The sequence below is a fragment of the Coregonus clupeaformis genome, unplaced genomic scaffold, assembly GCF_020615455.1.
Source record: "Coregonus clupeaformis isolate EN_2021a unplaced genomic scaffold, ASM2061545v1 scaf0903, whole genome shotgun sequence".
Classification (NCBI taxonomy): Eukaryota; Metazoa; Chordata; class Actinopteri; order Salmoniformes; family Salmonidae; genus Coregonus; species Coregonus clupeaformis.
In genome coordinates this window covers 52,020-65,940 of record NW_025534357.1, presented here as the reverse complement: position 1 = coordinate 65,940, position 13,921 = coordinate 52,020, and the positions used below count along the sequence as shown (strand labels likewise).

The 13,921-nt window shown below is 50.1% G+C and overlaps 1 protein-coding gene across 1 annotated transcript in view; it reads right to left on the bottom strand.

The window, feature by feature from the left end:
• LOC121564003 (b(0,+)-type amino acid transporter 1-like) overlaps positions 1-13,921 on the bottom strand; it is a 79,999-nt gene that overhangs the window by 35,420 nt on the left and 30,658 nt on the right. The window contains 1 exon segment of the mRNA XM_045217064.1: positions 11,370-11,519. Coding sequence (XP_045072999.1) covers positions 11,370-11,513 — 144 coding nt within the window. The 5' untranslated portion in view covers positions 11,514-11,519.

Here is a 13,921-nt window from a genome sequence, read left to right as displayed (position 1 = left end):
TACCAAGTTGGATCTCAGAAACGCTTACCACCTAGTGCGGATCCGGGAGGGAGATGAATGGAAAACCGCATTCAATACACCAACAGGCCACTACGAGTATCTGGTTATGCCTTTTGGCCTCACCAATGCTCCTGCTGTGTTCCAGGCTCTAGTGAATGATGTACTGCGGGACATGTTAAACAAGTTTGTCTTCGTTTACCTGGATGACATCTTAATTTACTCCAGAAACCTGTCTGAACACACCCGCCATGTCCAGCAAGTCCTTCATCGTCTTCTGGAGAATTCCCTCACGCCAAGGCAGAGAAATGTGAGTTTCACGTCAAGACAGTGGCCTTCCTGGGGTACATAGTGGCAGAAGGAAGTATCCAAATGGATCCTGCCAAAGTATCAGCAGTCACTTCATGGCCAGTTCCGGAGAACAGAAAGAAGCTGCAACAGTTTCTGGGGTTTGCTAACTTCTATAGGAAGTTTATCCGGAACTACAGTACCGTTGCTGCCCCTCTCACTGCTCTAACCAGCACCAAGCAACCCTTCACCTGGACCCCAGCAGCCGACAAAGCCTTCAGTACCCTCAAGGTGAGGTTCACCTCCGCTCCCATCCTCCAGATGCCTGATGTGGACCGGCAATTCATTGTGGAGGTGGACGCCTCGGATGTGGGAGTTGGTGCTGTGATTTCTCAGTGGGCTGCGGAGGATAGGAAGCTCCATCCCTGTGCCTTTTTCTCACGTCGGTTGTCCCCTCTGAGTGCAATTACGACATAGGGAACCGTGAGCTGCTGGCTGTGAAGCTTGCCTTGGAGGAGTGGCGTCACTGGCTGGAGGGGTCCACCATTCCATTTCTCGTTTGGACCGATCATAAGAACTTGGAGTACATCCGCACGGCCAAACGGTTGAACTCCAGGCAGTCCCGCTGGGCCCTGTTCTTCACCAGGTTTAATTTCACTCTGTCATACCGGCCTGGATCACGCAACACCAAGCCAGACGCCCTCCCCGTCAATTCCAGAAGGATGACAACCCCTCCAAGGATCCTGTGTCGATTCTGCCAAGTCCCTGCATCGTTGCAGCTCTGACCTGGGCTGTTGAGGAACAGGTGCTGGAGGCTCTCCGTAACCAGCCAGGTCCCAGCACTTGCCCAGCTGACCGCCTTTTGTCCCCGAAGACCTGAGGTCCCAGGTCATTCAGTGGGGACATGACTCCCGCCTAGCTTGTCACCCTGGCTCCACCCGCACTTACAACCTGCTCGCCCAGAGGTTCTGGTGGCCCTCTCTGAGGAAGGATGTACGGGAATTCGTCCAAGCCTGCCCCATCTGCAACCAACACAAGTCGTCCTGCCAGCCCCCAGCCGGATTGCTGCAGCCCCTGCCTGTGCCCAGACGTCCCTGGTCTCACATCGCCCTTGACTTTGTCACGGGGCTGCCCCCTTCAAGTGGCATGACCGTCATTCTCACCATCGTTGACCGTTTCAGCAAGATGGCACACTTCATTCCCCTCCCCAAGCTCCCAACCGCCAAGGAGACCGCCAGGTGGTCCTGGAACACGTCTTCCGGATCCACGGACTGCCAAGGGATGTTGTTTCTGACCGTGGTCCACAATTCTCCTCCGCTTTTTGGAAGGAGTTCTGTCACCTGCTGGGAGCCACAGTCAGTCTGACTTCCGGATTCCATCCCCAATCCAATGGGCAGTCAGAGCGGGCTAATCAGGAGCTCGAGAAGGCACTGCGATGCATGACTTCACGCAACCCCCACTCCTGGTCGCAGCAATTGACATGGGTGGAGTACGCACACAATTCTCTGACCTGCTCTGCCATCGGTATGTCCCCTTTCCAATGTGTTTATGGATACCAGCCTCCTCTATTTGCCAGCCAGGAGGAGGAGGTTACTTGCCCATCTGCACTTGCTTTTGCCCGTCGATGTCGCCGCACCTGGTCACAAGCCCGAGCCACACTCCTCAGGTCCGTTTGCCAGCTACACTACCGGGGCCAACCGTCGGAGAATTCCTGCTCCCACCTACCATGTTGGTCAAAGGGTGTGGGTGTCATCGAAGAACCTGCCACTCAGGGTGGAGTCGCAGAAGCTGGCACCTCGGTTCATTGGCCCATTCCCTATCATAAGAGTGATTAGCCCAACTGCTGTCCGGCTCCAACTGCCTAATTCCCTGAGGGTGCACCCCACTTTCCATGTGTCTAAGATTAAGCCCATCCATGAGAGTCCGCTGGTCCCTGCTGCGCCTGGTCCTCCTCCTCCACGGCTCGTCGATGGTGGCCTGGTTTACACCGTCCGCCGCCTGCTTCGGTCCAGACGGAGGGGTAGGGGTCTCCAGTACCTCATTGACTGGGAGGGCTATGGACCTGAGGAAAGGACCTGGGTGCCAGCTAGTCGGATTGTGGATAGGACTCTCATCACCGCTTTCCACCAACGGCATCCTGATCAACCTGCAATCCGTAGGGGCCGCCCCAGAGGGGTCCCTAACCGTCCGGCCCGCTCGGCTTCCTGTCCTGTGCCTGATCCTGTCTCGGGACCTGTCCCATCTCCCCGACCACGGCCCTCCGGCTTCCTCCGAGGATGAGGACGTTCACTCGGACCGTTCGGAGGAGTTCTAGCCCTCCTCCGGCTCCCCTCCTCCCGCCCGGCGTGGTGTTGCTCTTGGGACTTCTGGGGCCGTCCCTTGGGGGGGTTCTGTCATGAGCCCTCTCACTCCACCGGGTTACCACCTTAATTTGTTTCCACTATCTTCCACTCTGCTCACCTCCCTCTCTCTACTCAGCCTAACTAGCTCCACCTGTCCCTGCTCTGCTCGGCTCTAATTACTCTGCCAGCTGCGCTGCATTACCCACTAACCTCTCCCAGTATTTAAGGCCCTGTCTTTCAGCTCTCCGGTGTCAGATCGTCTGCAAAGCTCACACCCGGAACCTGTTTGCTCGCGCTTCTGGCTCACCCTGGTTTTGTGACCCCGGACCTGCCTGTTTTTTGGATACTCTTCTGCCTCAGGAGATCCAGACCTGCTTCTGCCATTACGACTCCTGACTACTCTTCAATCCCGGTAACTCTGACCAGCCTTCTGCCTTGCTACTACGTATTTTGGATTTCCCTTGAACTGTACTGCTGCCTGGTTTCATTCCGCCCTGTTGTGTCTGTGTCTCCCCCCAGGACTTCTGGACCACCCACCACCGGCTTCATAGGACGCATCGCTGCCACTGGGGGGCACAGACCCAGCGCATTGGACGGGATCCCTGTTACCCCTGGAGCCTTCATTCACTCCCTACTTCCCTTTTCCCTTAAGTTTAATAAACTTTCTGGTGTGACGCAATTGTGGTCCCCTGGTCGTCTGTCTGAATCGTGACAGTCTGCCTGCCTGCCTGCCTGCCTGCCTGCCTGCCTGCCTGCCTGCCTGCGTTCAGTTTATGGACTCTTGTCTATTAATGCCTGCCCGCCCGCCCGCCCCGCCCGTCCGCCCGCCCGCCCCGCCCGCCCGCCCGTCTGTCTGTCTGTCTGTCTGTCTGTCTGTCTGCCTGCCTGCCTGCCTGCCTGCCTGTCTGTCTGTCTGTCTGTCTGTCTGTCTGTCTGTCTGTCTGTCTGCCTGCCTGCCTGCCTGCCTGCCTGTCTGTCTGCCTGCCTGTCTGTCTGCCTGCCTGCCTGCCTGCCTGCCTGCCTGCCTGCCTGCCTGCCTGCCTGCCTGCCTGCCTGCCTGTCTGCCTGCCTGCCTGCCTGCCTGCCTGCCTGCCTGCCTGCCTGCCTGCCTGCCTGCCTGCCTGCCTGCCTGTCTGCCTGCCTGCCTGCCTGCCTGCCTGCCTGCCTGCCTGCCTGCCTGCGTTCAGTTTATGGACTCTTGTCTATTAATCTCCATTATTGTATTTTGTGTTATTGTTCAATATATATATATACAGTACCAGTCAAACGTTTTACAACACCTACTCATTCAAGGGTTTGTCTTTATTTTTGCTATTTTCTACATTGTAGAATAATAGTGAAGACATCACAACTATGAAATAACACATATGGAATCATGTAGTAACCAAAAAGTGTTATATTTTATATGTGAGATTCTTCAAATAGCCACCCTTTGCCTTGATGACAGCTTTGCACACTCTTGGCATTCTCTCAACCAGCTTCACCTGGAATGCTTTTCCAACAGTCTTTGACGGAGTTCCCACATATGCTGAGCACTTGTTGGCTGCTTTTCCTTCACTCTGCGGTCCGACTCATCCCAAACCATCTCAATTGGGTTGAGGTCGGGGGATTGTGGAGGCCAGGTCATCTGATGCAGCACTCCATCACTCTCCTTCTTGGTAAAATAGCCCTTAAACAGCCTGAAGGAGTGTTGGGTCATTGTCCTGTTGAAAAACAAATGATAGTCCCAACTAAGCCCAAACCAGATGGGATGGCGAATTGCTGCAGAATGCTGTGGTAGCCATTCTGGTTAAGTGTGCCTTGAATTCTAAATAAATCACAGACAGTGTCACCAGCAAAGCACCCCCACACCATAACACCCCCTCCTCCATGCTTTACGGTGGGAAATACACATGCAGAGATCATCTGTTCACCCACACCGCGTCTCACAAAGACATGGCGGTTGGAACCAGAAATCTCCAATTTGAACTCCAGACCAAATGACACATTTCCACCGGTCTAATGTCCATTGCTCGTGTTTCTTGGCCCAAGCTAGTCTCTTCTTCTTATTGGTGTCCTTTAGTAGTGGTTTCTTTGCAGCAATTCGACCATGAAGGCCTGATTCGCACAGTCTCCTCTGAACAGTTGATGTTGAGATGTGTCTGTTACTTGAACTCTGTGAAGCATTTATTTGGGCTGCAATTTCTGAGGCTGGTAACTCTAATGAACTTATCCTCTGCAGCAGAGGTAACTCTGGGTTTTCCATTCATGTGGCGGTCTTCATGAGAGACTGCACTTGAAGAAACTTTCAAAGTTCTTGACATTTTCCATATTAACTGACCTTCATGTCTTAAAGTAATGATGGACTGTAGTTCTTCTTTGGTTATTTGAGCTGTTCTTGCCATAATATGGACTTGGTCTTTTACCAAATAGGGCTATCTTCTGTATACCCCTCTACCTTGTCACAACACAACTGATTGGCTCAAACGCATAAATTCCACAAATTAACTTTTAAGAAGGCACACCTGTTAATTGAAATGCATTCCAGGTGACTACCTCATGAAGCTGGTTGAGAGAATGCCAAGAGTGTGCAAAGCTGTCATCAAGGCAAAGGATGACTACTTTGAAGAATCTCAAATATAACATATATTTTGATTTGTTTAACACTTTTTTGGTTACTACATGATTCCATATGTGTTATTTCATAGTTTTGTTGTCTTCACTATTATTCTACAATGTAAACAATTGTTAAAATAAAGAAAAACCCCTTGAATGAGGAGGTGTTCTAAAACTTTTGACCGGTAATGTATATATATATTTTATCTTATAAAACATGGCCTGTCCTCACTCAATCAATGACTGACTGGCCCATGATGGTGTTTCTAAACACAGTGTAGTGTGAGTTAGTGAGCAGTGGACGTTAACCCAATGAGTCCCACTGTCACGCCGGCGTGATTTAGTACTTCTAACCCCTTTTTAAACACGGTGTGTTTCTTCTGCATCCGTAGATACCAACCATTAGTCTGTGTGGTTAACGGGGAAGGAGCTTGAGCGGTTTTTTTGAGGTTTGTGAGACAAACGCAGATCCCGAAGGGGCCCCACAGTACCGGGACTCCTTTTTTTTAACAAACACTTCATTGTGAGGCTAAATATGAGGGCTGGACATGCACATAAATGAATGCCAGATACATGAAAAGCCTTTTTTTTTTTGCTAGGGTGTCGAGACTGATAGGATTAATTCAGGGTTAAATGTTTAATTTCTGTAAAAAAATAAAAGGGGGAAAATGTGACAATGAATCTACATTTCACTGCAACGTTCCTCAATAGAACTACAGGATGAAGCAGTAGTTCTATTGAGAGGTGCAGACTCTGGTTTCCTGAGAGTCTCACGGTGTTGACAGATTCCTAACATTCCTCAGTCAGTCAGCTACTGTTCTCAGAGTCATTCAGTAACCCTGTTTCCCTATAACAGGACTATACATTTACAGCTACCATACAGAGGCCTTGTACACAGGCTAGGATGATTGATGTTCATACATTTTAGTCATTTAGCAGACGCTCTTATCCAGAGCGACTTACAGTTAGTGAATACATTATTTTTTATTGTTTTCATACTGGCCCCTCGTGGGAAACGAACCCACAACCCTGGCGTTGCAAACACCATGCTCTACCAACTGAGCTACATCCCTGCCGGCCATTCCCTCCCCATACCCTGGACGACGCTGGGCCAATTGTGCGCCGCCCCATGGGTCTCCCGGTCGCGGCCGGCTACGACAGAGCCTGGATTCGAACCAGGATCTCTAGTGGCACAGCTAGCACTGCGATGCAGTGCCTTAGACCACTGCGCCACTCGGGAGGTTACTTGAGTACTTACGTACTTATAGCAAGGGAGAACATGAACATGAATGGAACAAGAATGCAATGTCATACTTTGGCAGTAATCATGAATAATACTACTAGCTAAATGTATCCCGATTGTCTGTTTGATCTTTGGACTGATGTTGTTTCCACTTCCTTTCACTGGTTACTGGAACTCTGAAAAAACCTATTGTTTGTTCTGTCTTGAAACAACTTTATTTTATTTAGTTCTCTGTCATCTCTTGAAACAACTTTTAGATATTGTTTGTCATTCAGTGATATTAAAACTAGTGTGTGACAGTGGCCCAGTTAATCTGGTCTGGTTTAGTATTATCTGATTTGGTAAAGGTCCCAGATTGCTGTTCTGAGAGGAATAATGGTGACAGAGAGAGCCGGTGAGACAGAGTCTTGCGTCTCAAATGGTACCCTATTTTCTATACAGGGAATAGGGTGCCATTTGGGACGTAGTGGGAACAGTGAGTTCAGTGAGTGTGGAACAGACTACAGCAGGGTTAATACGGGGTGATGGAGGTTGGTACCACCTGGCACTGTAGTAAAACCTCTCTGCTCTGTCTGCTCTGGGCTGGCTGGCTGGGGGACTGGGTGGGGGGCTGAGGGGCTGGCTGGCTGGGGGCTGGGGGCTGGCTGGCTGGGGGGCTGGCTGGGGGCTGGGTGGGGGGCTGGGGGCTGGGGGCTGGCTGGCTGGGTGGGGGGGCTGGGGGGCTGGCTGGGGGCTGGCTGGCTGGGGGCTGGGGGGCTGGCTGGGGGCTGGCTGGCTGGGGGGCTGGGGGGCTGGCTGGGGGCTGGCTGGCTGGGGGCTGGCTGGGGGCTGGCTGGGGGGCTGGCTGGAGGGCTGGGGGGCTGGCTGGCTGGGGGCTGGGGGCTGGCTGGGGGCTGGCTGGGGGCTGGCTGGCTCGGGGGGCTGGGTGGGGGCTGGGGGGCTGGGTGGGGGGCTGGCTGGGGGCTGGGGGGCTGGGTGGGGGGCTGGGGGGCTAGGGGGCTGGCTGGGGGGCTGGCTGGCTGGGGGACTGGGGGGCTGGCTGGGGGTTGCTGGCTGGCTGGGGGCTGGGGGGCTGGGTGGGGGCTGGGAGGCTGGGGGCTGGCTGGCTGGGGGGCTGGGGGCTGGCTGGCTGGGGGGCTGGGGGCTGGCTGGGGGGCTGGGGGGCTGGCTGGCTGGGGGGGCTGGCTGGGGGGGCTGGCTGGGGGGCTGGGGGCTGGGGGCTGGCTGGCTGGGGGCTGGCTGGAGGGGCTGGGGGCTGGGGGGCTGGCTGACTGGGGGGCTGGCTGGCTGGCTGGCTGGGGGCTGGCTGGCTGGGGGCTGGCTGGCTGGGGGCTGGCTGGCTGGGGGGCTGGGGGGCTGGCTGGCTGGGGGGCTGGCTGGCTGGAGGGGCTGGCTGGCTGGGGGGGCTGGCTGGCTGGGGGGGCTGGCTGGCTGGGGGATCACATGAATGATCATGAGAGCCACTGGAGATCCTATGCTGTGAAAATGTACTCAGGCTCTCTCTCAGACACACACACACACATTAGGGTGACCACATATATTTTTTTTACTGCATTTCTATACAATTTAAAAACCCTAAAATGCTATTGGGAGAACAGCAAAACCAGCCAAAATGCCACCAGCCATTATCACCTTGGCTGCTGTAGGTTCATCCACCTCAGGCCATCTACAAACACACAGCCTATTAGCTTTATACAGCGCCTTCGGAAAGTATTCAGACCCCTTGACTTTTTCCACATTTTGTTACGTTACAGCCTTATTCTAAAATTGATTAAATAAAACAATTTCCTCATCAATCTGTGGTATCCACTTCCTTTCACTGGTCAACACAGCTAGTAATCAGTGGTATTTATACTTTAGTTTGAAAAACCTAAAGACATGAATGTGATATTGACCAAAAACAGGACATCGTGCTGTCTTGACCCTGATTTGGGTCGGCTTTGCTAGACATAGCTGGAGCAAGACGTGAGGTAGAAACTATTGTGTTGCTTCTTCAAATATAAAAATACTACATATTTACAGCAACACCACTACACAGACGGCGTGGACATTTTAAAGACGTGGGCTTTTGTCTACCGTGTTAGATGTCAATAAAGCTTGGTGTGCAAACCACTGTGGAACTCTGAAAAAAACCCTATTGTTTGTTCTGTCTTGAAACAACTTCACTTTATTTTGTTCTCTATCATCTCTTGAAACAACTTTATTTTGTTCTCTGTCATCTTTTTAAATAACTTTTAGATTTCGTTTGTCATTCAGTGATATTAAAACTAGTGTGTGACAGTGGCCCAGTTAATCTAGTCTGGTTTATTATTATCTGATTTGGTAGAGGTCCCAGATACAGTGGTTGTATTTTAATGTGGGCCTGTAGGGAAGACAGGTCATGTGGATATGTTCATATTGAAACATATCTTTATTTTGTTCCTAACTTGTTTGATGAGATTAGTAGAGATTCTCCCAGGGGACCCCACATGGGGCCTGGCCCCAAGTTTGGGAACCACTGCACTAACCTCTCTCTCTGTCTCCTCTGCTTCCTCCTGCATGCATTGCAGCCTGCTTCAGCCTCACCACTGAGCACCACATCCCTGTCTGTCTCTGTAGCCTACTGTCTGTCTCTGTAGCCTACTGTCTGTCTCTGTAGCCTACTGTCTGTCTCTGTAGCCTACTGTCCGTCTCTGTAGCCTACTCTCTGTCTCTGTAGCCTACTGTCTGTCTCTGTAGCCTACTGTCTGTCTCTGTAGCCTACTGTCTGTCTCTGTAGCCTACTGTCTGTCTCTGTAGCCTACTGTCTGTCTCTGTAGCCTACTGTCTGTCTCTGTAGCCTACTGTCCGTCTCTGTAGCCTACTCTCTGTCTCTGTAGCCTACTGTCTGTCTCTGTAGCCTACTGTCTGTCTCTGTAGCCTACTGTCTGTCTCTGTAGCCTACTGTCTGTCTCTGTAGCCTACTCTCTGTCTCTGTAGCCTACTGTCTGTCTCTGTAGCCTACTCTCTGTCTCTGTAGCCTACTCTCTGTCTCAGTAGCCTACTGTCTGTCTCTGTAGCCTACTGTCTGTCTCTGTAGCCTACTCTCTGTCTCTGTAGCCTACTCTCTGTCTCTGTAGCCTACTGTCTGTCTCTGTAGCCTACTCTCTGTCTCTGTTCACTACTGTCTGTCTCTGTAGCCTACTCTCTGTCTATGTAGCCTACTGTCTGTCTCTGTAGCCTACTGTCTGTCTCTGTAGCCTACTGTCTGTCTCTGTAGCCTACTGTCTGTCTCTGTAGCCTACTGTCTGTCTCCGTAGCCTACTGTCTGTCTCCGTAGCCTACTGTCTGTCTCCGTAGCCTACTGTCTGTCTCTGTAGCCTACTGTCTGTCTCTGTAGCCTACTGTCTGTCTCTGTAGCCTACTGTCTGTCTCCGTAGCCTACTGTCTGTCTCTGTAGCCTACTGTCTGTCTCTGTAGTCTACTGTCTGTCTCTGTAGCCTACTGTCTGTCTCTGTAGCCTACTCTCTGTCTCTGTAGCCTACTGTCTGTCTCTGTAGCCTACTCTCTGTCTCTGTAGTTTACTGTCTGTCTCTGTAGCCTACTGTCTGTCTCTGTAGCCTACTCTCTGTCTCTGTAGCCTACTGTCTGTCTCTGTAGCCTACTCTCTGTCTCTGTAGCCTACTGTCTGTCTCCGTAGCCTACTGTCTGTCTCTGTAGCCTACTCTCTGTCTCTGTAGCCTACTGTCTGTCTCCGTAGCCTACTGTCTGTCTCCGTAGCCTACTGTCTGTCTCTGTAGCCTACTGTCTGTCTCTGTAGCCTACTGTCTGTCTCCGTAGCCTACTGTCTGTCTCCGTAGCCTACTGTCTGTCTCTGTAGCCTACTGTCTGTCTCTGTAGCCTACTGTCTGTCTCTGTAGCCTACTGTCTGTCTCTGTAGCCTACTCTCTGTCTCTGTAGCCTACTGTCTGTCTCTGTAGCCTACTCTCTGTCTCTGTAGTCTACTGTCTGTCTCTGTAGCCTACTGTCTGTCTCTGTAGCCTACTCTCTGTCTCTGTAGCCTACTGTCTGTCTCCGTAGCCTACTGTCTGTCTCAGTAGCCTACTGTCTGTCTCCGTAGCCTACTGTCTGTCTCAGTAGCCTACTGTCTGTCTCTGTAGCCTACTCTCTGTCTCCGTAGCCTACTGTCTGTCTCCCGTAGCCTACTCTCTGTCTCTGTAGCCTACTCTCCGTCTCTGTAGTCTACTGTCTGTCTCTGTAGCCTACTGTCTGTCTCTGTAGCCTACTGTCTGTCTCTGTAGCCTACTGTCTGTCTCTGTAGCCTACTGTCTGTCTCTGTAGCCTACTGTCTGTCTCTGTAGCCTACTGTCTGTCTCTGTAGCCTACTGTCTGTCTCTGTAGCCTACTGTCTGTCTCTGTAGCCTACTGTCTGTCTCTGTAGCCTACTGTCTGTCTCTGTAGCCTACTGTCTGTCTCAGTAGCCTACTGTCTGTCTCTGTAGCCTACTGTCTGTCTCTGTAGCCTACTGTCTGTAAAGCCCAGTGGTGGAAAGCACTTAAGTAAGGACTTTTTAGTAGCGTTATGTTTTGCTCCTGGCTTCGTTTAATATTAGCTTCTGACTTCATCCTTCTAGCTGGCTAAGTAATACTTACAGCCCTTCAATGTTACTCAACTAGAGGTCTCTGCAGGCAGCTAGCCACCTGACTGACATATCTAAAGGCGACTATTTACAGACATATCTAAAGGAGTGCATCATCCTCCGAGAGTCGCTTTTTGTTTATTTTGGGGGATGTCTGCAGACACGGCAGGAGCAGTGGGACGGTTTTAAAATAGCCAATTGTCCGGCATCACACACACACACACACACACACACACACACACACACACACACACACACACACACACACACACAGACTAACACACATTCTGTCCTCTACATTACTCACGTCCTTCTGCAGCACGGTAGCCTTAACGTCCTCAGCAGGCTGGGAGTCGGAGGCGGACATATTGGAGGTGGGGCCGGGGGCGGGGCAGGGAGCAGGGCTGCCATTAAACATGTCCTTCCTCTTCCTCACACTGCCCTCGTCCATGTTACCCTGCTCACACGCACAAACACACACACACACGTAAGAGGACAACGTAAAGAGGACAGACTCAGTTCTCTACCTGGTCTCATCAACTCAAAGACTCAATCATGGACACTCTTACTGACAGTTGCGGCTGCTTCGCGTGGCGTATTGTTGTCTCTACCTTCTTGCCCTTTGTGCTGTTGTCTGTGCCCAATAATGTTTGTACCATGATTTGTGATGCTACCATGTTGTGCTGCTACCATGTTGTTGTCATGTTGTGTTGCTGCCTTGCTATGTTGTCTTAGGTCTCTCTTTATGTAGTGTTGTGGTGTCTCTCTTTATGTAGTGTTGTGGTGTCTCTCTTTATGTAGTGTTGTGGCGTCTCTCTTTATGTAGTGTTGTGGTGTCTCTCTTTATGTAGTGTTGTGGTGTCTCTCTTTATGTAGTGTTGTGGTGTCTCTCTTTATGTAGTGTTGTGGTGTCTCTTTATGTAGTGTTGTGGTGTCTCTCTTTATGTAGTGTTGTGGTGTCTCTCTTTATGTAGTGTTGTGGTGTCTCTCTTTATGTAGTGTTGTGGTGTCTCTCTTTATGTAGTGTTGTGGTGTTTCTCTATGTAGTGTTGTGGCGTCTCTCTTTATGTAGTGTTGTGGTGTCTCTCTTTATGTAGTGTTGTAGTGTCTCTCTTTAAGTAGTGTTGTCTTAGGTCTCTCTTTATGTAGTGTTGTGGCGTCTCTCTTTATGTAGTGTTGTGGTGTCTCTCTTTATGTAGTGTTGTGGTGTCTCTCTTTATGTAGTGTTGTGGTGTCTCTCTTTATGTAGTCTTGTGGCGTCTCTCTTTATGTAGTGTTGTGGCGTCTCTCTTTAAGTAGTGTTGTGGTGTCTCTCTGTATGTAGTGTTGTGGCGTCTCCCTTTATGTAGTGTTGTGGCGTCTCTCTTTATGTAGTGTTGTGGTGTCTCTCTTTATGTAGTGTTGTGGTGTCTCTCTATGTAGTGTTGTGGTGTCTCTCTTTATGTAGTGTTGTGGTGTCTCTCTTTATGTAGTGTTGTGGTGTCTCTCTTTATGTAGTGTTGTGGTGTCTCTCTTTATGTAGTGTTGTGGTGTCTCTCTTTATGTAGTGTTGTGGTGTCTCTCTTTATGTAGTGTTGTGGCGTCTCTCTTTATGTAGTGTTGTGGTGTCTCTCTTTATGTAGTGTTGTGGTGTCTCTCTATGTAGTGTTGTGGTGTCTCTCTTTATGTAGTGTTGTGGTGTCTCTCTTTATGTAGTGTTGTAGTGTCTCTTTATGTAGTGTTGTGGTGTCTCTCTTTATGTAGTGTTGTGGTGTCTCTCTTTATGTAGTGTTGTGGTGTCTCTCTTTATGTAGTGTTGTGGTGTCTCTCTTTATGTAGTGTTGTGGCGTCTCTCTCTCTTTATGTAGTGTTGTGGTGTCTCTCTTTATGTAGTGTTGTGGCGTCTCTCTTTATGTAGTGTTGTGGTGTCTCTTTATGTAGTGTTGTGGCGTCTCTCTTTATGTAGTGTTGTGGTGTCTCTCTTTTATGTAGTGTTGTGGTGTCTCTCTTTATGTAGTGTTGTGGCGTCTCTCTTTATGTAGTGTTGTGGTGTCTCTCTTTATGTAGTGTTGTGGTGTCTCTCTTTATGTAGTGTTGTGGTGTCTCTCTTTATGTAGTGTTGTGGTGTCTCTCTTTATGTAGTGTTGTGGCGTCTCTCTTTATGTAGTGTTGTGGCGTCTCTCTTTATGTAGTGTTGTGGTGTCTCTCTTTATGTAGTGTTGTGGTGTCTCTCTTTATGTAGTGTTGTGGCGTCTCTCTTTATGTAGTGTTGTGGCGTCTCTCTTTAAGTAGTGTTGTGGTGTCTCTCTGTATGTAGTGTTGTGGCGTCTCCCTTTATGTAGTGTTGTGGCGTCTCTCTTTATGTAGTGTTGTGGCGTCTCTCTTTATGTAGTGTTGTGGTGTCTCTCTATGTAGTGTTGTGGTGTCTCTCTTTATGTAGTGTTGTGGTGTCTCTCTTTATGTAGTGTTGTGGTGTCTCTCTTTATGTAGTGTTGTGGTGTCTCTCTTTATGTAGTGTTGTGGTGTCTCTCTTTATGTAGTGTTGTGGTGTCTCTCTTTATGTAGTGTTGTGGCGTCTCTCTTTATGTAGTGTTGTGGTGTCTCTCTTTATGTAGTGTTGTGGTGTCTCTCTATGTAGTGTTGTGGTGTCTCTCTTTATGTAGTGTTGTGGTGTCTCTCTTTATGTAGTGTTGTAGTGTCTCTTTATGTAGTGTTGTGGTGTCTCTCTTTATGTAGTGTTGTGGTGTCTCTCTTTATGTAGTGTTGTGGTGTCTCTCTTTATGTAGTGTTGTGGTGTCTCTCTTTATGTAGTGTTGTGGCGTCTCTCTCTCTTTATGTAGTGTTGTGGTGTCTCTCTTTATGTAGTGTTGTGGCGTCTCT